At 30.1% G+C, this 26,777-nt stretch overlaps 1 protein-coding gene and 1 long non-coding RNA gene across 2 annotated transcripts in view; one reads left to right on the forward strand and one right to left on the reverse strand.

Annotated features, from left to right (window-relative positions):
• The first annotated feature begins 2,481 nt into the window (after nucleotides 1-2,481).
• On the forward strand, nucleotides 2,482-3,618 carry LOC111620178. The gene is made up of 5 exons (XM_023362060.1): nucleotides 2,482-2,686; nucleotides 2,768-2,835; nucleotides 2,914-3,018; nucleotides 3,147-3,176; nucleotides 3,256-3,618. The coding sequence occupies exons 1-5, from the start codon at nucleotides 2,608-2,610 to the stop codon at nucleotides 3,337-3,339; spliced, it is 366 nt and encodes a 121-aa protein (XP_023217828.1). The 5' UTR covers nucleotides 2,482-2,607; the 3' UTR covers nucleotides 3,340-3,618.
• Nucleotides 3,619-10,502: 6,884 nt separating this feature from the next.
• LOC111620190 overlaps nucleotides 10,503-26,777 on the reverse strand; it is a 78,210-nt gene continuing 61,935 nt past the window's right edge. Inside the window, exons 2-3 of the long non-coding RNA XR_002755870.1 lie at nucleotides 21,097-21,210; nucleotides 10,503-10,859 (exon numbers count right to left, since the gene is read on the reverse strand). This is a non-coding gene — a long non-coding RNA (uncharacterized LOC111620190). The remainder of the gene's footprint in view (nucleotides 10,860-21,096; nucleotides 21,211-26,777) is intronic.

Below are 26,777 nucleotides of genomic sequence, written 5' to 3' on the forward strand. Positions count from 1 at the left end.
AAGCTGCGGTTAGAGTTAAAAAAACTGCCTTTGTTTTAATTTCTATAACACTATATTACTGGAAAACGTTTAGGAAAACTCAAGTATACTAGTTTCACATTAATCGGGCTGCAATTTGAAAAAAAAAAAAAAATGTAGACCTATAAATTCCCGTTGTAGTCTGTCCTTCCTTAATTTCGAGAACGGAGTTGCATAGATGAAAGACGAGATCAGATGTGGAAACCTTAGGGGCAGGAGACCCAATTAACTATATAAGAACTTCCGATGCATACTGGAAGTCACGTTATTTCAATTCAAAACTGGAAGCAGTTACTAGATCGGCATGACTCTATTGCTTACGGGAAAAGTATAACGTACAGGGGCAAGACACTACAGTTCTAATTTGAGGTAGAGAGCATTTATTTTAAATGAAATAAATTTTAAAAAATGATTAAAAATTGTAGGCCGGCATTTTGACGATGTCACAATAAATAATTTTGATAAAAATTAAGTTTTAAAATATGTTTAACATTATACAGTACATAAAAATGATGAGCTATTATTTATTGTGACATTGTAACTTTAGTAATCTTGCCCCTGTACAGTACACCAAATTTTCCTGTTAACAATAGAGTTATGTCGTTCATCTAACTCCGTTCATGAGAAAAATTTTAAAATTGGAATAACATAACTACCGGTCCAAACAGGAAGTTCATATACAGTAAATCGGCGCCTTCTGCTGTTAAGCGTTTCATATCCGGTTTGGCTTTCATCTGTATCATTTTGTTCGCAAGGTTAAGGAAGGACAGACGGACAAATGGACGCAAGTGGAAATTTATAGATCTACAATTTTTGAAAATTGAGCTCGACGGTTCAACCGAGTGGCTCGGGCAAAAGCTCGCTGCTCTTTGAGATCCGGGTTCGAAAAATCTCAAATATTTCGGGAGGTTGATCTTCTGGATAAGTCAGGCCCATCTCTCACCAACCATTGTGGACCAACCAAAATCCGTAATGAACTTAGGTTTTAAAAGTTGCATCCCGGTATTGTAACGATATCGCAATAAATAACTGCTCGTTATTTATAATGTTATATTTAGTAGAAACGACTAATACGTTAGAAAAATTCAGCAACGAGTTGCATAACTTTTCCGGCTATTATAAGATCTTATTTAGAAAATATATTGTAATTAAAATTATATAAGTTAACTTAATAAAATTGTGTGTGGCGCCATCTTTTATGAGATTTTGTTATAATATTTTATATTTTTTTAAAATGGCAAAAAAATTAATTTTGAGAGTTGGGATGAGTTTTATATAAGAATAATAATAATAAATATTAATAACGAGTAAAATCGTCATTAAGTCTGACCCTACTGGAGATAATACGACCTCCTTTATCTCCCCTCCTCGACCTTTAACCACCAAAATTAACAGCATCAATGCTGTTATTGCCTGTTGCATGATTGTCGGTTGCTGCATATAAATATTACTCTGTGAAAACTCCTTGTCCATAAATTTTAAACCAGCAGTTCAAAAAACTTTTATCAATTAGGTAGGAAATTCTGATAAGAAATCAATGCTCAAAGGAAGGAAATAATAATGATTTCCTTTCTGAATTGAAAATGTCTAAATTATTTAAGTAATTAGGATCGGAATTAAATGTAACAGAAAAAATTGGATATTTTTAATCGAAATTTTTCATTAGTTTCAACATGTAGTTACAGTACATATTCAAATAGGATAGAAATGAGAAAGTTGAATTATGCTTTCGTCTCGTTGATGTTGCTAAAAAATTTTTAATGCTTATTAGAAACAATTTTCAATTAATTTTAATCATAAATATATAAAATTTTGTTGACATTTCTATAGCATGCTCCTTATTTGTGCTACTTAACAAGATTCTTACACTGTATGCCTATTTAGAAAACTCCTATAGAATTAGCTTCATGACAGATCCAAGGGGGATTGCAGGAGTTTACGCTTTCACCATCGATATATATACCAAAAGAAAATTAAAATTTATTTGTTCGGACTTCAAAACGTTGGTTTTAAATATTCCCTTTATTCGTTCATCATTATTTTTTATAAATCATGATTAAACATATAATAATTAATTAAAAATAAATTTATTACACTAAATTTAAGGCTACAATTAATACAAAAATTTTCGTGAATAGACGAGAAAACGGACAGACAACAGACAGACAAGGAGAATATAAAAACTATTTCATAAGCGATAAAACTTAAACAAGTGAAAATTATTATTTCTTAATCATGATTGCATGTTTAACTTATTATTTTCGAGATAAAAACAAGTAAATTACTTCAAAAATCTTAGAATCTATTAAAATATACAAATTATAATATTAACCAACATCCTAATGTAGTAAATAAAAATCCCATCTTTTAATTAATATCGTAATACGTCAGGTTGTCGGTGGGGTTTTTAAATTAGAAAGAAAGGTTATACATGTGGTACGATTTTATAGCAATACCGATCGGTACTTTAAAAAATTATCAAACCTATATATAAGTCACGTGATTTTTCCATCAAAAATGATTAACTTGGAGGAGAAAATAGCAAAGGAAATAGATTAGTTACAGCATTTGCAAAGTAAATAGCTCAAAATGAAATTGTTGCTGATGTTATGTATATTCGCTTCGATCCACATCTCTACGCAGATTCCAATGGTCGAGAAGATCTGCAGTGAGTATAAATATTCACATTTATTTATATTAAGCAATTTCAGTAAATCCAAAATTAAAAAAATACTATTTCTGCTTGCAGTTCAACCTTCGAAACTTTTATCGTTCTGGAATTGCTTGCTAAACAATTTACCTCGATATTACAAAAACGTGAGTAATTAAAATTTCTTTAAACAGATTTAATCGATTTTTGGGGGGTGTTTTTAGTATAATGTTTTGAATTTTTAGCATTATCTACGCATTGCAAACTGCATCAAATTGGTGAAGGAGATAACGAATATATACGACGCTCTGGCCTATTTTACTTGTTCGGAAGAAATAGATCTCGGAGATGTAAGATTAAAATTATTTTTTTTAAGTTTATAAAATATTCAATTATTTATTTAATTTTAATTTAAACTTATCCGAAACATAAGCATTCGTATTGCAACACGATAACATTAATTTTATTTCACATGTAGATGAAAGAATGTCTGAATAATTATCCATCTGTAAGTAAAAAATATATATTTTTTTTAATTTAATTTTTTAATATATATTTATATAATTTATTTTTAATATAAATTTTAGAGTAATGTTGGAACTCCGAGCAGAAATGACGAAAGAGAAACAGATTACGTTTTTGGTGCTTGTTTTAAACAGTCCTACGAATAACGAAATTTGATAAAAATTTCTGAAACAGACATTAAAGAAATTTATAAAATGTACTAATTTGTTTATTAAATAAATAAATTCAATTTTGATGTGTTGAAGCCTATTTTAACGATATTTATAATTTTAGTAACTGATAACAGTAAATAAAAAATAACATCAAGTTTTTTAAAAATCACCACTAGAAAGAGAAATAGCTCTGACAAGACACAATACTGTACTTACTTAATATACTGTACATGGAGTTCATAATAAGTAACAAGCATATACTTCCGCACTTAATATTTATTTTCGAAATGTTAAAAATTTCTTTTATTCCTACATCAATGTTCTATGCCTCTTAATAAATGTATATACATTTAATATTTTGTATTTGATGGTATTTAATCAATACAATGTTTATTAAATAATTATAAAAATAAAATACAATAATTCGTTGTTTCTTTATCTTATTAGGCTACGATTTGAAAAAATTGTAGACCTATAAATTCTCACTGTCGTCCGTCCGTCCGTCTTTCCTTAATTAATCTCGAGAACGGAGATAGATGAAAGACCAGATCAGATATGAAATTTCAATTCAAAAAGTTTTTCTTGAAAGGTGTTAGATAGATGACCGGCACGACTATATTGTTAAAGGAAAAGTATGATGTGCAGGGGCAAGCCATTACTAATCTGAGGTGGGGAGCATATATTTTAAGGTTAATAAATTAAAAATTGCAACTCTTTAATAATGAAAACCGAGGAATTATTATTTTTTAAGCCAATTAAAATGCCAGAATGGAAGTTTGCATATGTTTCAAATTAAAATCAATTTTGTTTACAACAGCTTTCACTTCGTCAGTAGTGAAATAATGCCATATATACAGTATACTTCAAATACAGAAAAAACGTGAAAGCGAGAAGGGGTCAGAAAAACCTCCCATCAAATATCTATAGCATTTCCTGTATGTAGTCTGGCATTATCATATAAGAGAAGAATGTCCAGGATATTTTCTCTTAATAGCTTCTTTCAAGTATATAAGTGTCACCAAAAAAAAAAAACCATCAAAAGTACACCCAAGAAGTCTTAAAAGATGGTAGCCATAATCTTTCAGCAGATATTGTAACCTTAACCTTAGATATTTTTGGTAAAGAAGATTGAAATACTCAAAACGCCACCTCTGTGGAATGGAAACCACAAAGGTGACTTTTGGGTAGGCTGAGCATACGTACTGAAGGCATAAGCATGCAATATAGGCTGCAAAACATCGGTAAAAGTATTTTTATTGAGTTTTCATAGCAGAAATGCGAATTTTTCTCAAATTTTGCACTAATATAAATGTATTTTGTACTCCGCGCCTGGTATAAGGACAAACATTCTTTGATTTTCGTGGCTTCTATGAACAAGGAAAGGATTAGGCTATGCCTCCATGTATCGTAAAGTTCATACACACATCCCATTAAATTCTATCTTATCCATCGGGGAAATAGAGGTAAGCAGATCTAATTCCTGTCTTAGCTGGTAAGTGAAGGAAGCATATACAGACAACGTTGCCACAGATAAATTTGTGAACTAAAACTGAAAAACATATTGAAGAACGGGTTAGTAAAAAAATAACTTGATATATATAGCACTGTTTAAAACGTAAAAAGTAATATAAATGAAAGCATGCAATTATTTATTGTGACATCATTACAATGCCAGATCACATTGCACCTAAGTTCAGTAATGTCTTGCCCCTGTACATCATACTTTTCCTGTTAACAATGAAATCATGCCGGTTATGTATGTACAGCACGTGGTGAGTGGAGTTTGAATGTTTTCTTTTGATTTTGGTGGTGGTCGTGTTTTTGTAGGTTTGACTTCGAATAAAATGTCCTGCAATACAAATTAGTGAATTTGAGATTATATGTATAAGTATTGATATCGTGCAGATGCTACCATCTTAACATTATTTTTTTAAAGTTATTATCAAAATAAAAAAAATTCTATATGCTTACTGCCCAATCTCATCGCACGCAATGAATACGTACCGTTTTGAATGGTATATAATAAAATAATCTTTTCTTCTGTCCCGACCGTTCCGTAATTTTAGTAAAATTTTCATTTTTATCCCGTTTTTTGAAAATTTAAAAATTAACGCTCTAGTTTGTATATTAGGTTAAACGCATTCATATATTGTATTCCAAATTCATGATTTGTTAGAAAACTTTTATTCTGCATCGATAACATCATAAATTTGAATGGATACTAGTGAGGAAGAAATGGCATGAAATATAGCTTACGGAATAGTTTCAACGAATGTAAAGCGGATGAAATTCGACAGTTCAATGGGTGCTAATAAAGACAACAATATCCAAACACTTGAAGAATTTGAATGAAGAAAAATTCAATGTAGTTGAGATGAGTCAAAATATTTAATGAAATGCACGAAAAGGATCGTGAATTCCAAGAGTTTAATAATTAAAAATGAATCCTTTGTTTTTCAGGAACTACAGCTTCTGTAGAAAGAATATTTTCACTTGTGAATTCACTATGATGGAAAGAAAAAATTGAAACTATGAAAAAAATGCTAATTATAAAGCAAAACTGCGAATTATAGTGCGATACGTTTTACGATAAAATTGAGTGACCAGAAATTGAACTTATGTGAAAAATATGCTCGGTTTTACTCTAGGAAACATTCTACATCAACCTAACTATCAAATTTGGTATCTTATGGTAATAAAAATATCACTTTTAATAATTTTTGAAAATAAAACTTGCAAAGAAATTTACGTTTTGTTTTTACACCACCAAATCAATATTCATAATAAGTATTAACGAATTGTTAATAATACCTATCTACATTTCATGATGAAGTTTTAATAAGAAAGGGTCTGTATTTATCACCTGCGGCGCCTCGTCCCGTTTTGATATCAAGAAAATTATGGACAGCCTACTATTGAATAGATACAAAATGGTGGACCCACATCTCGCCATCTGTAACGATTTACTGGAGAAAGTTGTGCTCTTATCTCTAACATTCGAAGAAATTGAGACGTTATCTTTCAATAGGTTTTGTTATCAGACATTAATGAATCTGGAAACATCTTGCACAGACATTATTGTATCATAAGTTATGAATAATGTGCTGTATAGTGACAATATGACAGGCTAAGCTAAAAATAACATACTCAAAAACCTATTGTTCTGGATCACTTCATCAATTCTTGCAGCATTGACTTCTGTTGTCAAGCAGTTTGGATACCCACTGTGACTTTCATTCAATGGGTTTTCTTCATTCATCACTCATTTTCTTTTTCACTTGTAAACATCTAACAGAATTCTGTGATACCTTAATGGGACACAACATTGTTCCACATCTCAATGAGCTGATGATGAATTTCAGCTGGAGGAATCTTTTTAGTCCATAAAAATATCAAACAACTGATTGGTGCTCTTTGTGAGATCATTTTTCTAACCTTGTGATATAGAATTTTCAAACAATGACAGCTATCCTGCACTCGTGTCATGTTAACCATTTAATGTTAATAATTTGGACCATCATTAACTATTTAATGCTTTTGTTTTTAAAATGTAGACCTCAAAGTTACTTTTAGATCACCCCATGTATTTTATAAATTACAAAAACTGTGTTTTCATTAGAAATTTGTGTACTTTAGAATATTTCTATTTATGGATGTTTTAACAAAAAATGTAAAATAAAATGCAACAACTTGGTAAAATGTCACAACAATTTTATTATCAACCATTAGCATCAGAATACAGCAATATTTGCACATTCTTAAAAACATGCTTAGTACTGTTTACTTTAAACATCTACAAGTAGATTGTACATTAGTTAAGTGTATAATGACTTATTGCATTTAGTGCTTCGTGATTGTAAAAATGGCCAATAATAAGGATAAATGACAATTTTAAAAAATGTTCTTAACACAAAATTACCAATAAAGGAATATTTAGAGATATAACTATTGCTAAAGATTTGAGAATGCTATGAAAATTGGAACCATTTTACATAAAATTATGAAAAAATTCACACTGGCATGCACACTCGAAATTATTAGTCTCTTAAAAACATTAATTTAAGAATTTCAATTTGCGAGTAAGTCTATCGGTTGTTGACTAGTGTGCAAAATATCGAGATATATTAAAAAGGCAGAGAAACTTGGCACTCGGTAACTGCATCATATAATTTGACTTCACAAATGAGCTGCAAAGTGGCAATATATATAAAATGCACAGTAAACATGATATGTGATAAACTGAAAGAATATGATATGCTAAGTGCAAATGTTTCTACTTTTTAAATTACTTTAAAATTCTAGTAATGTGCACAATTGATTGTTCAAATATCTCGCATTTGAGCATTGCCCAAGACCCGATATACAATGGGAATAAAACCATTGCCTTGTTTTATACATCCAAGAATAAGCTCGTGGATCAAAAAATCTAACAACTGTTGATTGTTCTTATCACAGTCCCACAAATGCTGTGGGCAGTGAACACACAGCATATACATCACAAACATTCATACCCAGCTCTATTTCTCAATATCCAATGTATTGTCTGGTCAAAATTATTATGAAGAAATTTTCTTATAGACATCAAAGCAATAAACAAGATTTTATAAAAATGTGGAAGAATCAAAATATTCTAAAATATATTTTATATATCATTTTGTGATTAAAAGTAAGAGTATAAAGTTTTTTTTTTTTCTTTTTTTAACACATCTCCATCTGTGAGCAGTAGTTGATGGCATAGGCCTATATGAATATATTTTTTTTTGAGATCGTCACTCTCAAACGTTTTTCCCTTAACTAACAAACAACATAAAAAAGACAATTTAGAATTTTTCCGACCGAATTAGAAATGGTAGTATAACATTCACCATCGTTTCCGTTTGAAGACTGTTTTTTTTTTTTCTTTTTTGTAATAAAGTATAACAAGATAATCATCATAAATACATTACTAGTCTTCAATTTTGAGTTATATAAATATTAACATTTGAATTTTTTGACAATGGGAGATGGAAGCCATATGACGTACTGTATATACTCGACAATAATACATACTATATTTTCTATCAAGACAGAAGCATAGATACAATGGTTGGTCCTTAAAAAAATCTATATCTTTTGGACAACTCCAAATATTTGCATATTAATTATCATATACTTTATAGTAATCTACCATAAATTGACATTGGCAAATTTGATATGTGGATTGCTTACAATTTGTAATTGGTCACACGAAGATAAAACTGTTTTATCATTGTCACCGTTAGTAAGTTAAAACAAAAGGTTGAGTCAATAAACAACCCTAATACACTGGGTATTGCTTGGCATAGCTTCAAACTTGGTGATAAGAACCACATCAAATAATGGATGAGCTTATAAAGGTAATAAGGTTAACTATATGAGAAACACACGATACAACATCACATGCATTTTCTAATAAGTATACAATGAAATATGGGTGAGAAATCAAACACAATACTTATACATTTATAATTTTTTATATATGTGTATATATAATATATATATATATCACAATTATATCTATGAAAACAAATGAAGAATTGACAGTGGAAGAAATTGATATTGCCACTGCATTATTTGAAGAATTTAAGAGAGTGATAAATATATATATATATGGGAATATTAACTGCTAATAAGATGACATTACAATCTTCCCAAATTTATGCCTGCAGTTTCTATAATCAAAAGTACTGCGTAAAAGCACTTAGGGAAATTGTGACATAGATTGTCAATTACTATTTTTTCCTTTTTTTTTTTTTTACTATGTATGAGCAAAGAAGTGTTTTTTTGTTTTGTTTTTACTTCTTGTTTAAAGATTAAGCATTGGGAATTTTAAGATATGGAAAGAAAACCATCTGAATTACATTTGTAATGCCATTCAATGACAAACCATTTCTACATCCCAAACACCTCTGGAAGACTTCAGTCTTGGTTCTTAAAAGTTTAGAAACCATTCAATTTGCTTATCATCATTCGATTCAACATTAATGCATACTTTCTTTAATTTGTTTATCTGACAAGAAAAAATATTTCAAACATTATAGAATAATTTACCATAAAGACTAAATGTTGCAAAAAAAATGTGAGCAAATTTTTTTTGTGATTAATGATATATCGTATTTACAAGAAACAAAAAATATTAAATATTCACTATTGTTATTTGCAAAACTAAACTAATGGCAACTTTCAATTCTGTATACTGACAGTGGATGGATTATTAACACAAACTGTCATTAACAGATTGTAGTGTAGAGAACATAACAACATATACATAAGCAGGTTTAAGTTTTTGAAACTTCCCTGAATTATTTTCTGAAACCTAATTAAATTCAATTAAAATAACAAATTGTTTACATAATTGTTGAAGCAACAACAACAATAACATGATAACATTATTTAATCTTAACTTTACAAAATATTTAACATGGCATCAAGTATGCACAGTTAATGAGAATGAGAATAATTCTTTTATTTTGATATGACTTTGTTAGATTTGTGCACTATATTTTATCTTGGATTTCACCTGCATATAGTTATTGCTTTCTAAAACCTTTTTGTAAAGTTAGATTGAATTTCCAATATTATTTTTTTCAAGTTACGGTTTGGTTATCTTTATGTTTTGAGTAACAAAATATTTATCTCAAAGCTATGTAACTTAAATATCGTGAATTGTACTATATCACAAAATGTGAATGATAAAATATGATTTCTGTGAAAATGGATGTACAATACATCACATGATAAATATGTTTAAGAGATCATTGAATATATATATTTTTTTTGTCCATACTTTCAAATTGTTATTTTTTTTTCAAACTATGAATATACATACATATATATATATATATATATATATAATACATAAACCTTCATTAAATTTTGTTAATGATATCTATGCTTACAACTTAATTGAAATTTAAATAGATATGTTTAGATTATTATAAAATACATTAGTACTTTCTTCATTTCAAATAAAGTATGGAAAGCATAGATATCATTAACATTATTACAATCAAATGCTATAATATCACCAAAGATTTTTATGTATTGTATATGCTATATATATATAACTGCAATTCTTTCTGATTCATTTAAGGAAATAAAATTCTAAGAAACTTACAAACATTTCTAAAGTATTAAATTATTGAGTTATTCAAAGATATATATATATATATTTGTGTATATATATATATTTTATATATATATATTTGAGAATTAAGAAAACATTTTATAACAATAGACATCTCAGATGCCTTCTTTCTGATATGTACTTTTTATAAATTGTTTTATATAGAGTAGGATTTAACTTTCTTAGGAAGAATTCAGTAAAATGATTACACTCTGAGATGAAGGAAAGATTAAAGTGTCGTATCAGAAATACAACATATTGGAAAATGTAGAGGTTAGTATAATTGATCCGCACATTTGGAAGAGTTGGGTAATGCCAAGTTGAGGTCTTCTAACAGGTGTTGTGATGTCTCATCTACCAGGGAAGAAAACTGAAATATAAATTTATAAATTATTTTATAACATATTTTATATAAACTTTTGTAAATATAATATATATATATCTATAGAGAAATAAAAAGTACACATGCATTTATATATTTGTATATTCATCCCTTCTTTTACACAATAAATAGGTTCATTAAAATCACTGAATGAAAAATAAAAACAATCAATGTGAAACAGATCCTTAAAAACCACTATTATTTTTTTAATGTAAATGTTTTGCAAATATATATTTATCACAAAATTCTGTTTAAATATATAAAACTACTGTAATTATGTAATACTTCACCCCTCTTATGAACTCACGCAAATCATGATGGGCCACGGAAACTTTAAAGGTTATCTGGACTGTTTCCTAGGCAAAGGGAATGGGCAATGCCATTGCTCGCTTAATGAATGGGACGACAGCGACCACATGATGTTCCGCTGCCCTCTGTACGAGAACAAACGAAGACAACTGATACAAGCTGTGATGCAGGAGAACGAAGTGTGGCCATGTCCGGCAAGTCTTCTTCTCAGCAACAAAGACATTTTCATAAAATTCAATGACTTTATTCACCAAATTAAGGTGCTCAGCTAACTGAGTGTGTGGAGGGCAACCTCTCTATCACATGGTCTCTATCTTAGCGCCGCGATTCTTCACTCAGGACTTCAGGCGGCCTTAGTTTATGTTATTAACATCTGCAAGCCAACATCGAGATCTGCTTTATTCTGTACAGTTTTATTTTGGCTAATTGTAAAGGGCATATATATGTTCAACCCACTGTAATGTATATTTTCTGTTTAATTGTGCTATGTACTTTTGATTATTGTATCTCCTATGTAATATCTGGACTGCTGCGTCAGTCTTGCAATTGTGATTGTTACCTCTATTATTTGGTTCCCAGCTGTCCTCATGTGATCCCTTTTACTTTTCCTTCTCTTCCCCCATTCCTCTCCCCCTCCCCCTTCTTCTTCGGGCTATACGTATTGGTAAGGCCGTCTCTTTCACAACTGTCAACTGTAATTATGTAATTTTAAAAATTTTTATCATTTGATTTATTTTGTTTTATAATTTTAATAACTTTAATTATATTGTACACTAGCAGATAAGCCAGTTGTTTCCTGGGCAAAAAAAATAAGAACAAACAACATTAAACAAAAACCAAATAAAGAGTCTGTGATTGTCATGCTTATCGCAATACTTGAATGGTATGAAATTGTGAGGTTGCAAAGTTGCGCTAAAAGTCAAAATGGAAAAGAAGTGCCAATTCATATGTGGGTGTGATAGACACCAAGTCAGACTCAACAGTTACAAACATATCATACCGATTTATTTATACATAAAAATGTGGCTTACAACAATACTATTAGAGTTGAATTCCTATGGATCCTTCATTCCTCTTGTTGAAGTTGAGAAATGCAGTAGAGGTATTTTTGTGTTAAATATCCCAGGGTAATGTCTTCAGCAGTCCACAGAGGAGTGAAATCCTTTGTTTAGTGAATTGCACATTGAAATAAAGAAAGTCAGCAACCAGTTAGTACCAGTGAATTCGAAGGATGATGTTCAGAGAAGCCTGAGGAGACTTGGAGAAACATGGAGAAAACTTGGAAAGATATGGAGAAATCTGGAATGACAGGGAGAGAAAGACTTCTTTGCCCTTGAATTCTGAGTTTTTGATTAATTTCGACCTTTGATCAATTATCCTGGTTGGTTATCTCTCCTCATCTCACTTTCTAAATGGTTGTCACTCATTAAGAAGTGTAATGAGATCTGAACTGAGATTGTGGGATGAGTCAACTTCAACATTTAATCCAATCCCAAGCAGAAATAGTTGATTTTAGGACTTACATTGTCTATTTTACTTTTGTCTATTTTCTAAGAAATGTCTTTCTTTTCTTTTCTTTTTTTTACATTTATCATTAATATTCCCTTTTATGGCATAAAACATATCATTTACATTATTAATGAATTTTAATTCTTTGGAATCACACAATTAATGAATTGTGTGATTCCAAGGCATTTCCAGAGCCTCACAAAATAACAAAATTTCATTGATCAAGTAGACAGGAATTAAAAATATATCTTAAATTTTTTAAAATACCATATTTTCAATTCTGCCGAAGAATGCCTCCTGAGAGAACTTTTATGGGAAACTGGCCTTATTTAGATGTCACTAACAAAAAAAAAAAAAAAACGCCCAAAAAATTCCACATGATCAAACCCATTGGTGATGCTCAAACTCATGAACAACTACCAGTGTTAGGTAGTTCTATCCATTTGGCCACTGGTGGGCACTTATTAGAATTAAGAAAATACCTCTCAGAAAAAAAAATCCAAAATTGTTAGATGTAGAAAATTAAGTATTTATGTAATTTTTACAGTGTAACACTTTCAACTGAATGCACATGAGTGCTCTGAGCAACCTGTGGCAGTATTAATACATTGCATCTACTTCCCATTACATCATTGTCACAGTAATTAAATAACTATAATTTTTTTAATTATATCCTTTTTTGCATGAATTGTATTTTATTTATCATCATCATCATCATCATCATCATCATCATCCTTTCCTGCTGATAACCAGAGGGTGTACAGGTCAACATGGTAAAAAATCAAACTTTTTTATCATCACCATCCACTACTTTTCTCCAAACTCTCCTATCAAAAGTTATTAGCCTAGAGTAAAGTTAAATTTGATTATTCCAAATTTTTAAATAATTGTCAAATGTTCTATAATTTGATATTAAAAAACTCCTGATAATGGTCTATAAAGTAGGCTTAAAACACTAATTTGAAATTATATCACTAATGGTTTATACTTTGATTAATAAATTTCTAAATGTCTATTTTACTGAAATTTAAAAGAAAGCACTCACATTAATATTTTTGACTCTATCTGGTTCATTTCAGAAACTATTTTTATTTAATGTATTTTAACTTTTATGAGCAAACATTATTTATTTATTTCAATGATGAAAACTTTTCATGAATGCATTGCTCTCTAATATTCTTGAAGATTTAAAGAAAACAATTTTTACATTACAAGCAAGGTCAGATTTGCACATAACTTAAACAAGCTGCAGCTTCACATTATGAGTCTACATAACTTAGGGTTTTACATTTTTATATATATAACTATAGTATTTGGTGGAGGTGAGGAGCCTTTTATATGTTGTAGCTTAAGACCACAAAAATTATAAGTTAATTCCTGATTACAAGACTATATTTTGTAATCAGGGGTGACTCAATAACAAATTAGTAGAAATAAAAAATTGAATATTTAAGTTTGCATTTATCTATATCTATAAATGAGAATGTTTGTTTGTTTGCTATACACTCCTAGGCTGTTTGACAATTGCTACAAAACTCTGCAGTTCCATTAACATGCTTCTAACTTAGAAAATGTCATACATCCCACCCCAAAATATTGACTAAATTTTTATATACCAATTAATTTTGTCCACATTCTATTTGCTGGATTTACAAGTAGTGTTATCTATTAATAAAAAAAAAAAACATAACTAGATACTGTATATAAACATAAAAGAATGATACATCAAAATATCTGACAACACAATAACACCAATACAGAATTTGTACAAAAAAGGTTTTAGATTTTTAACTATTGCATATTTCCTGCCATGGTTAGACATTCCACATCTTTATCTGTTTAGCATTAAGGCATTCTCCATAAATGTTTTGTTAATACTCTAGATTTGTTTGATCATGGTTGTATGGGAAGGCAATGAAACATTCCTCAACATCCTTATATTAATAATAATAATAATAATAAAGGAGGAAAGGAAGGTCTGTCTGCTTTTGCAAACTTAGCCCACTACGAAGAGAAAGGAGTGAAGAAAAGGTTGAAGGAAAGGTTCTGAAGGGAGAAATATAAAGGAAAAGGGGAAAAAGTAATGCTGAAAAAGGTTATTAGGACCTCAGAGCACTGCATCGGAAATTATTAATAACCAAAATTACAAAAGTTGACAAGACCGTTATACAGTATTAACAATTACGAGAAATGGTCCGGTGACAGTAAAATGCAAAACCCATTACATATGAGTAGGTATAAACTAACCTTGAACACTACAATGTTACAATAACATTAAGAACTGGTTACAATTTTAACACACAGAGAGAATGTAAATATCAGCTTACTATGATATAATAATACAGATTACATAGTACGTGAGGACCCAATACATATAAATGGGAATATTTTTTTTTCATCTAGAATCTAAAACTAAACTAATACTAGACAACTAAACTATGTACAGAAGAATTCTACATGGCCGATCAATCAATCGCTGATAACATCACTCTTCTGATTTTTCACTGTCTTCCTGCTCAACTTGTCTGTTCTTGTTTTCATTCTCAAGAATTTTTTCTTTCCTGTAGAAGTCTGGCAGAAGAGCCCTAGTGCTTTCAATAAACCTTTCAAAACACTTCCAGAGATTTTTCTTATCAAAAATGTTTTGTAGTGTCGGTGGCCAATTATGACCTTCTTGAAGACATTCCCTATAGAATGGAATGCGTTGATCCTTATATCATTCACAGTGGAATATAAAATGAATGGCATCTCCTACACTATTATTGTCGTACTGGCATTTATTAGTGTTTCTCTTCTTAAAGTGGTAGAGGTAGGCCATAAAATTGCTGTGCCCCGTTAAACATTGGGTGGTTTCGGATCTAGGTTTGTAGTAATTAGCCTTGATGTGATTAGTAATAGAGGGAATAAACTGGTGGCAAAGTCTCCCCGTTGTAGAATTATTCCAATTTTCCTGCCATTCAAGTAGTGCCCTTTCATTTAAGGAATTTTTCAGTGTTGATTTTGGTAACCTGGTATATGTATCCTGTGTCTTGAGAGTACCAGCCATTTTGGCCAAAGAATTGGCCAATTCGTTTCTTTTATGTCCTTTATGAGCTGGTATCCAACTGAATTGAATATTGCGGGTGGTACTGAGATATTGTGCTACTTTAATAACTTCTTTGCCCAGTAGCGTGATGTTTTCAGTTTTTGCCAAGACATGAAGAACCACCTTACTGTCAATAAGGAATTTTATGTTACCTTTGTATTTATTTAAGTTATCTTTTATTTGGGTGATTGCTTTGTACGTGGCCCATAGTTCAGCTTGTGTAATGCTACAATGTTTAGCAAGTTTTAATCTGGCCTGGTATATTGTCTTATTGTTGTTGTTTTGAATGCACACACCAGCTCCCACTCCGCACTCTTGCTTAGAACCATCTGTGTACACTATCCACTGAAAGTATCTGTTTGTTTCGGGATTATAATCGAAACTTATTTCGTAGCTGTGCATGTCTGCTGGGTGTAGTTGGAGGCATATATCATTACTAGTTCTATCAATTTCATATTTTTTAATAATATCAGGTATATTCCAGTAGCTGTTTGGAATCATTTTATTTTTAATACGTTTTTCAATATCCTCCTGTGTGTAACTGTGTAGCCGAATATTAGTGCAGAGCCAATTCCAAACTGTTTTTCTTGCCGTGATATGTATTGGCATTAGTCCAGCCAGTACCAGTATTGCATCTGTCGGAGCTGTTCGATAAGCACGAGTAATCCTTATTGCTGCTCTTCTCTGTATCGACAGTAATTTTTTGCAAACGTGTGTTGTTAAGTGCGTCTTGCCATACAGGGACAGCGTATAAAATAGCTGGCTCAATTGCCATCTTATAAATTAATTTGCTGTTTGTAAAGTTTAATCCCCAGTGTTTTCCAATAATCCAATTGAGGAGGTTAGCTCTTTGACTCGTTTTCTTGCTAATTTCATTCACGTGATTGTGCCAACTGAGCTTTAGGTCGAAGAATATTCCAAGGTATTTCAAAACTTTCACCTGTTTAATTCTGTTATTATCCATATGAGGTTTAAGGGTTTTTTGTAACTGTCCACGTTTATTTTTTCGAGTACACACCATTGCTTCACATTTTGCATAGTTAATTGGGAGCATCTGTTCCTTGCTCCATTGCAGTATTTTGTGAAATGTTCCATTAGCTTCATCGACCAGTTTATCACAATTTTTATTAGCAAAACTTACTAACACTGTATTCTTCCTATTTTTATTGATGTTGTATTTGTGTTCTTTAATCCACTGTGCAAAATTTCTAATTGTGTATATGATGTTTACTCTCTTCAACCCATTACTACCCATTTTTGCTGGAATTATGTAAATCCTTGTTTTGCTGTCCTCTGATATCTTGTTCTTATCATTTCTTAAGTACTGATAGAAAGTGAAATTACATTTGTATATGATCCTAGTGTTGAATAATTCTGCTAATTATTTAAGTATCAAGTTCAATCAGGCAGATAATATAAACATTGAGTATCTTTTAGGGATGGTGTTATGTTTGTTGGAAAAAATGCCTGGATCAGACAGTTGATCATTTTAACTTTGTAACCTAATGATATTACTATCTGCTTTATCCTGAATTTTTGCACAATGGCAGTGGTTATAGTTTCATGGGAAACCAGGCAAATTTAAATTAGGGGCTCTATGTACAGTGTTGACTTCAAACATTTTCTTCATAGGAATTTTTGGGGAATCCCTGGTATCCTCATTCATTTTTAATGCGACCTTTTGCAGACTAAGTTCTTTGCTGTGCCAGTGCACCCTGCGCCACAGTAGAAATCTAGGGTTCCCAGATATGGTCCAAATTTAAATTCTGATATTCTTACTATGGTAATGAGTTTATAAAAGATTTGTTTAGGGCCCCCTGTTAGTGGGGTGTGGCTACACACCTGTTTTCTTTTATTATTATTATTATGTTGGGTTTTGTGAGTTATACTCGGTACACACCGGTGGCTGTGTACTATGCCGGACCAACGTCAAGGCATAGCAACCAAAACAAAACTAAAATTAAATAAGTGTGTCAGTGTGTGTGTCTGTATTCAGGAATTTCCTAACAATATGGCATGTATTCAATATAGTGGCCTTCTGTAATGTGATGTATGTATTTCTACTCAATTGTAATGTTCCCAGACTTTTGTGTAGTGTGTGAGGTATCACACCTGTACAGGAGAGAACGACAGGTACAATAAGCACTCTATCCATCCTCCACAGATGCCTTATTTCCTAGGCGAGTTCTGTGTACTTGCTGATTTTTTCTGTGCATGTGTTTTGTACATTGTGANAACTAATTCTATGTCTATGTTATCAGTGATAGATGAGGAAGTGCCTGTAGTATCATTAGTGGTAGTTGTTGTATGTGTGCTATTATCAATGCTTGTTGCTGGATTATGCTGACAGGTTACGTGATCTTCATTAATGTTAAATGTTTCTGTCTGTTGATGTATTTGATCAGCAACCTGTTGTTTGATAAGTTCAAGTGTTGGTTGTGGGATAAGGCTGTTGTGTATAATTGTTCGTTTTTGATCAACAACCCTTTGTTTGGTGACAGTGAGGTGAGGATATTGTTGTGTGAATCTATGGTGTAGTTGTTGTCTGTATGCTGTCATGTTTGTTTCGAGTTTTGTGATGGTGTAGTAAGTAAGGATGATAAACTTGTTCATTTCTGTTGTCCATTTCATCCGTTGGCATGGTTTTCCAGCCTTTGTGGTCTGTGGATGCATTGCCACAGAAACACCAAAGCCAGGTTGATTCCTCACATCTGTTGAGGGCATTGCAGTAGCCATGTTTGGGCCGGCACTGCTTTCGCCACCGGTAACCAAGAGCCTATTTTTCGAACGTGAGCCTCTGCCTAACCCACGAACGCGGACCTTGTTAACCCGGGCGACGTCCGAGCCAGTATCATACTTAGATCTGGTTACTACCATGATAATTATCTCCACATAATGTGGGTGTATGGTCACTCTTAGCTTCATTTCTCCCCATAGATCTTACTGGCATGGGTGTCCCTACCAGGAGCTTGTGCTCCAGCCTGCATTGCCCTATGGTTTAGTAAAATTACTGGGCTCTCCCACCACGACCAAGTGTGGTGACCATGGTAGAGTTATTATTATTATTATTAGTCTGTATAGTTTTAGTTTAATTTAAATTCTAGAATTTTCCTTCTTTCCGATTTCTTTGTTCCTTTGTCTCGGACTTTGGAGAACTTGCCTCACCCCTAACCCATCAGGAGATAGCGTTAGAACAAAAGGGAAAACGAGGCTGGAGGAAAAAAGGAAGAGTTTCAAGAAGCATTCTTGTGCCGGACTCAGAGAGAGAGAGAGACATGAGTGGCAGCAGGCTCTGAAACGGAAAGTCAGGGAGCACTGCAGAAGGAGGCCGTAAGAAGTGGATCGGCAGAAGAGTTGGGTCGACGATTATAGAGAAAAAACCCCAGAACGGACGGACCCAAATTGTTCTAAAAGGAGAACAGATGAGAAAGAAGCTGAGACGAGAAACGGTGGAGAACTAACAGGAAAATTGGGTACCCTCTGTCCTTTAATTCTTCTTATTTTCCCTTCTACCTTTCCTATCTCTTAGTTTAAGTTAGTTTAAGTTTACGCGCACAACTAAATTTGTCGGGAGGTAGTTACCAAGAAAGTAACTACCGGTCTGTTGGTATACCTGGTCACTCAGGATTTTGGAAATGTTTGTAGGTAAACAGCGGGAATCGAAACCTATTCTGTATATATATATGTTTCAATGTTAGCGCGAAATTAAACTTGTTTAATTGGTAAAACGTGTATGTGTTTTCCTGTCCGCACTGTACATTTCACAGGGGCCCCAGGCAATTGCCATTTTTTCCCATAGTATAATGTGCCACTGTACAATGAGTATATGCCCTCCTGATTAATATCCTAAATGCTGCTAGTTTGCATCAAAGAGGGTCATACAAACAAGCTACTGTAGTATTGAAATGGATAGGAAGACAGTATGATGTGCATCTCAGTATAGATTTGCCAAAGTTTGAGTTTGAGATTATATCACTGTTTAAGATGGTGGTTTATTCCTTGAAACTAAATTACAGTATAGATAGCATAAAATTTATTAATGTTAAATCACTAAAAATAATATTTTCTCTTTTTAAAATAAAAATTATTACATTAGAATTGAATTTTAGATTAAGATTTCATTCAATAACTGATCACTGTACAACTATTATACTTCACTTTGATCTTAACAAAAAAAATCAAATGAATTATTATTTTATTAAATTATTATTTTTGGACTGATGTAATACATTTAAAAATGGCAGATAAATTAGATTGTAATTTGAAATGTAGATGATAAACGATAAATAACGATAAATATGTATGATTTGAATGTAAAATAAATTCAAAGTAACCTAAATTGTAAAATATGGTATTGTGTAATTCAAGGGATGAATATAAATATATAAAACTAACTTTTAAATTCAAAAATATAAATGTTTATTTCAACATTAAAACAAATTGTTTAACTTTTAAAATATATTTAATTTTTTTACTTAGAATTTAATTATAAATTATGTTAAAATTAAAGCATTCACACCTCATTAAAAATGAATTAAAAACACTATAAACAAATGACCCTGTATAAATAAAACATTACAAAAATACAAAAAATAATAGATATAAATGCAAGCAATTAAAAGATTTTTGTAACGTTTTTGTTTTTCTCATTAATAATTATATAATTATTTAAGAATTATAAATTTTTCTCTTAATATGAATTTATGATTTTACTTAATAAAAGTAAGATCAATCTGTGATTACAAATATTTTTTAAAGGAAGTTTATAATAATGAATTTTATTAACATTATTTTGTGAATCTAAATAGAGAAATCTGGTATAAAATCTATCAAAAAAACTATTAAATGAAATAAATTAGTGAATTTTATTCTCTTTTATCTATCACAAATTTTACTAAATACATAATTTTCAATTTTCTCATAAAAAACTGTGATTGTGCTGTTATAATATAGTGATAATGATATATTAAGCAAAACAAATTTGTCAAATTAATTTTATAACTGTTGGATTTTTTAAAATAATTTTTCACAATTTGTATTATTGTATGCACTGGAATAATGAAATATCTTTTATAGTTTGCAGAGTATTTCTTAGAAAATATAAAAATGGAATAATAATTCTGTTTGAAAAAAAAAAGTGAATTCACAATAAATGTTCTAAAACATTACAATAAATTACCAGTATAGTAATTACTAAATTCTTTAAATACTCTTTTAACTTTCTCTGAGAAAAACTGTATCTCCAAATTATATTAAAGCTTGTCACTAACTGATATTCCACCCAGGCTTCTAAAAAAACAAAAACAGGACAGGAGGTCTTACCAAAGACTGAAGCCAAAGACAGGGCCAACAGAGAGCAAGGAAGCCATATACACTCACTTCAGTGGTACCACAGGGATGTTCTTCCAAAGCAAAGGTATCTGTGCTGTCTGGATGCTGCAAATAAAATACTTCAATTAATTAAATTTTATTTATAAATTTACAACTGTTCCAAAACTTATTATTCAAATTGATGAGGAATATGATAAATTTACATTTAAAAATATTTAAATATATAAATTTTAAATAACAATTACCTAAAGATACTCTACATTTATACAAGTCTAATTTAAAACCATAATTGTGATTCCCAAGTAAGATACAAATCTCACATATTGAAATTTTAAAGAGTATCAAACTGAAGAGATGAATTTTCATCTTATGATCATAAAGTTTGTAAAATAATGATGAGATGGATGTAGTGGCCAGATTTCCTGGTTTTCTGGGACTGGCCCGAATTTTTCCAACTGCCATCTAGCAACAGGAAGACTTTATTCTAAAAATTGTTCCTACAATGAAGTATCTTTTTCCACATTTTAAATTTATTTCTATGACTGACAGAGTAAAAATACACATCTATTGCATGCCCTATAACTGAAGTGTCTCAGTATCTTTAAGAACTTGATCTGTCCTGGATTTTATCCTCAAGTATCTGGCTACCCTAGATAGAAGTGAAAGCAAATATCTTGCTTAATAAAAATGCTTCATTAAGAAATAATAGAGATTCCTCAGTGACAAAAAAGAGAGCATATTGTACTAAATTATGAGCAATCATATCAATGTTCATTAAACATCACTTGTTGGAGTCATTATGCAGTGCAAGTTAAACATCAAAGATTGACATTTCTCACAACCTGATCTGGACCAATTTTATCTGGATACAGGGAAATGGTCATTTGGGAAAAGATGAGAACAAGTTGAAGCCAATCAGAACATTTAATCTGAAAGCAAAAACTATAAAGGCCCAAATCTCAATGACATGATGTTATTTGTTCCTTGTGCTCAGTTTTGTCATGAGTGCTGTAAAGATCCATAACTCATTTATATCTATTCTCCACCATTTCTGAACTGTGAAGTGTCATCCATCCTAATAAATCCATTCCACTTGTGTATGTATGGTGCTGCCACTATTCTTGGACTTCATTTTCCTGTGCTAAAGCCAATGTACAGCACTGCCAAGGCCTGATCTTATCCAACAACCTACAACAAATGATCTCATTGACAATCTATGATGAATTGTCTACAGTCATGTTGCCTCTTGTCCATGACTGGTCCAGGATATTTGTTTTTGGACATTTAAATTCCTCAAACACCTTTGAAAAAAGAGGCTACAAAATCATTCTGTAAGTGAATATTTATGTACAGTAGACCCCCTATAACACTGTTGATAATTCCATGTTATATGAATTCCATGTTGTATGAGTCACTTAAATTTTACAAATACGTGTGCCGGGCTGTGAACGGCTCACGTATTTGTAAAATCTAAGTGACTTGTACAACATGGAATTCATATAACATGGAATTATCAACAGTGTTATAGGGGGTCTACTGTATAAATAAACATATATCTGTAAAGACATCCAGTCTCTGAATCCATTAAACCCACAAATGTATACACACCCCTCTATCCATCCTGAATTTGATTTTTTTTCCCTTTTACTCTCCCATCATCAGCAACCTCACATAACTTTCTTAAAAATATAAGAAAGTTAACCTAAATTATAATTAACTATATAATTATACACAGAAAAATAATAAAATAAACTTATAAGTAACAGTTTACACAAGAAAAACCCTTCAATATTCCACAATAACTATTCACTTGCAACCTTGAGTTTATGCACTTTTTATGAAAATTAATAACTCAGAAAGAGAGATTCACTGCTTTGCTATAATTTTCTGAAAGATAGTTGTAGTAGTTTTTTCTTGTTGATGACGTTATAATTTATTTGTATGTGGCATGTATTTATATTTGAATTTTGATGAAGATTTTTAAAAAGCAAAAATTTCCTCTAAAAGTCATCTATGGTGCTCAAAAGCATGTGGGAATTTAATTTATTTTATATTTTTTTAGTTATATTATTACACAGAAATGTATAATAATATAACTAAAAAAAATATAAAATAAAAGATGCAATCTTATAGTATCTTTTACTTTTCCTTATTGATACACTGAACTATAAATGTTATTTAATGTATTATCAATTCAAAAAACAAGCATTTTTTAATTATATTTAAAAAATGCAGTTAATTTTTCAAATTTTAAGGTTTTAGAAATATTAACAGTTAAACAAAAAACAACAGTAATTACATCAACATCCCAATAATTTGATGTATTAATTAATAATCAACCAACCAACAGCTGAAATAATCACATAGAAATTATCCTACAAATTTGTAGGATAATTTCTGCCTGATTATTTCAGCTGTTGGTTGGTTATTAAACAATTAGTAATTATTGATTTGCAGGAACTAGTTAACATATTTATTTAAATTTTAGAAGTTATTTTTTGATGCATTAAAACAAAGAATGTTTTATATGCCATTTGTCTTATTGCACTGCAATTTGAAAAAATTGTAGACCTATAAATTTCCACTGTCATCTGTCCATCCATCTTTTCTTAATTAATCTCAAGAATGGAGTTAGATAGATGAATGACTAGATCAGATATGGAAACCTTAGGGGCAGGAGGCCATGATTAACTATATAAGAACTTCTGATGCAAACCGGAAGTAATGTTATTTCAATTGAAAAATTTCCCCTGAAAGGCATTAGTTAGATGACTGGCAAGACTCAATTGTTAAAGAAAAAGTATAATGTATAGGGGCAAGTCACTACTATCAATAATTTGAAGTGGAGAGAATGTGTTTTAAATTAAATTAATTTAAAATATGATTAAAAATTGCAACACAGCATTGTGACAATGTCACAATAAATAATTGCTTGTTCTTTTATATTTTTATTTACTGAGTTATAATTTTATGAAAAATTTCAAAAAAATGCTGCTTAAAAATAGAATGTTTTTTAAGAAAATAAACAGTAATAAATAACAGTAAATCTGATTTCATTAAAAATTTAATTTAATTTGTTAAAATAAAACATTTTTGAGATTTAATATAAATTTTTAAATCCATAAATAATAATAGAATTCATTCATTTGAATAAAATATTAATCATTCATAATTTGACAGTAATGAAAAGTTTAGAAAAGTTCTATAAAGTAATAAGTGCTTTTAATTGGTGTACTTAGGATCCTTTATTGTATATAGTAACTAAAATATATCTGGATTTTTTGGAACATTATATGACACATTTGTTATAATTTCCTGCAGTAATCTGTGGGTTATCCGAGTTTAAAGTCAATTTGAAAGCAGGTGCAAGCTATCATACTAGGAAATTATGGTATATTAAAATGCCTGTTCTAAGAAAATATTTAAAATTTGTATTTCAATGATTTCTAAAATTTTTGCAATAATATTCCCTTGCTCTTGCCATAAAACAATCTAAATTAATATTTGCTTTAATAAATGATTCATTCAAATTTTATTCAATTAGATTTAAAAACTTTATTATAATTTTTGTAGCATACATACAAATGAATATAAAAATAATAAAACTGTTAATATGACAGATAAATTGTTTCTCAGCATAAAGTTGTCAAAAACAGTATCATCAATGATAATGCCAGTCACAGTTCTTTCCAACTATTTTTTGAGAAATAATTAATAGCTAAATCCATTTTAGCTATTAATTATAATAGCTATTAATAGCTAAATCCATTTTATACAAAATATTGAAATTAATATCTTTTATGATATCATTGTCAATACCACTTTTGTTTAAATGACAAAAGATCATATGTACTGTACAAAACCTCATTAAACAAAACATGTTTTATTATTATTATTAATATTAAAATAATTGTTTTATGAACTTTGCAACCAATTATTATTTACTTAAAAAAATGAAAACTTAAATTTTCCAAAATAAGATGTACATGTACCTGTAAAATTTGTCAAAATAAGATGTCTATATTTTTTATAGGTATACAGATTATGGGATAAGTTCAACATAAATATATACGAAACTATAAAATTAATATAAATTTTTCAATTATAGATGTAATTGTTTATCGCATAAATTTGTGAAGTGGGAGCTCTTAGTAATATTTACTAGTATATCTTTAATATTTTAATAAATTGTAATAAATACCATACCCAGAGTGGCAAACATGTCATGCAAGAGAATTTCATTTAAATGTAAATGATTTTTAAAAGAAATAATGTTTATTTAAAATTTACAAAGTAAGTAAAATTGGTTACAGAATTTTCATTAATTATCATTGCTTGTTGATTTCTTTTTCATTTTCTTTTATTGATTTTTATGTAAATATTTTTCAAAGTAATATTAATCCTGGTTTTTATTATAGATTTTGTATTATTTGATAGTTAAATATAAATTATATTAAATTGATGTGAATTCCCTGGATAAGAAACTATGTTTAAATTTATACCTCATACCAAGAGCGTCGCCAGCCAATGGGCCAGGGGGGCAAGACAATATAAATTGATAGAAGATATGAATTGTATGTAGGTAAAATAAAAATGATTCATAAAGGTTTAATCATTTACTATGTACCTGAGAAGAAATATCTTAATTAAAACATTTTTTTAAACTTACAAGAAGCCTAAGATGATTATTTTAATTAAAACTTAGCATTTAAATAATTTTTTTGAATTTCTAGGGGAGCAGCTGCCCCCTCCTGCCCCCCTTGGCGACTCCTTTGCCTCATACTTTAACATTTTATGAAATTTAATCTTTATCCTATCTTTGAAATTTATTGGCACACACAAAAACAAAATGAGTATTTTATTATTTTATGCAAGCCTATTTGGGCTTGCTATCCATAAACTAAATACATTATATCTAATATTATTATTTAGTAAAGTTCAAGGTAGTGTCAGTGTCAAATTTGAAACATTTCTGGAGATATTTTTACCAAATTCCACATCTCTGCAATGTTAGTCAGTACTAGGGAAACCTAACAAAGAGCGAGGGAAAAAAAAACATTATCATTCTGCTCTATCCACACATCATTACAACCGACTTACTCTATACACTAGGCATACTTAAGGTTTAATTTTTTTTAAAATAAGTAATAATTGATTGCTTTATAACATAATATTGTTTTGTAAGTGTTAGAATAATAATGAAACATGTTACTTTATCCAATAAAGTTTTGTATAAACATTCCTTCATCATATTTGCCAACCTTTAAAATGGAAACATTGGTAGAAAAATGCTGAATTTTGCATAAAACCACTGACAACATAAAAACCGAAAAAATGTTTTAACAACATTGATATTGCACAATGTTTATATTAAATAGCTTTATTAAACAAATTTTAATGTTATCTCTGCATATGATATCTTAAAAAGCTATTGCCATAAACACTGTCAAGAGTATGGCAATAGCTTTAAAGTCTTTAATATTACAATTTAAATAAAATCAAATATTTTACAAGACTCATCATAAATCTACACCTAGATTTACGACGTGTTCCATCTTGATATGTCATGAATCTTAATATTGCATGATGAGTGGCTTTTGTTATATGCCTTTGTGTGATGTTTTGCTTTGTTAATAATTTCTTTTGTTACGATACAATGTACTCATGACAGT

The sequence above is a fragment of the Centruroides sculpturatus genome, unplaced genomic scaffold (assembly GCF_000671375.1).
Source record: "Centruroides sculpturatus isolate CEXI.00-Female unplaced genomic scaffold, Cexi_2.0 scaffold206, whole genome shotgun sequence".
Taxonomy (NCBI): Eukaryota; Metazoa; Arthropoda; class Arachnida; order Scorpiones; family Buthidae; genus Centruroides; species Centruroides sculpturatus.

What these genes read in the sequence shown, in the direction of transcription:
- LOC111620178 (XM_023362060.1), top strand. Translation starts at nt 2,608, where the DNA reads ATGAAATTGTTGCTGATGTTATGTATATTCGCTTCGATCCACATCTCT. An exon ending in AATGGTCGAGAAGATCTGCA is followed by an intron (nt 2,687 to 2,767) that starts GTGAGTATAAAT and finishes TTCTGCTTGCAG; the next exon opens with TTCAACCTTCGAAACTTTTA. An exon ending in AAGAAATAGATCTCGGAGAT is followed by an intron (nt 3,019 to 3,146) that starts GTAAGATTAAAA and finishes TTTCACATGTAG; the next exon opens with ATGAAAGAATGTCTGAATAA.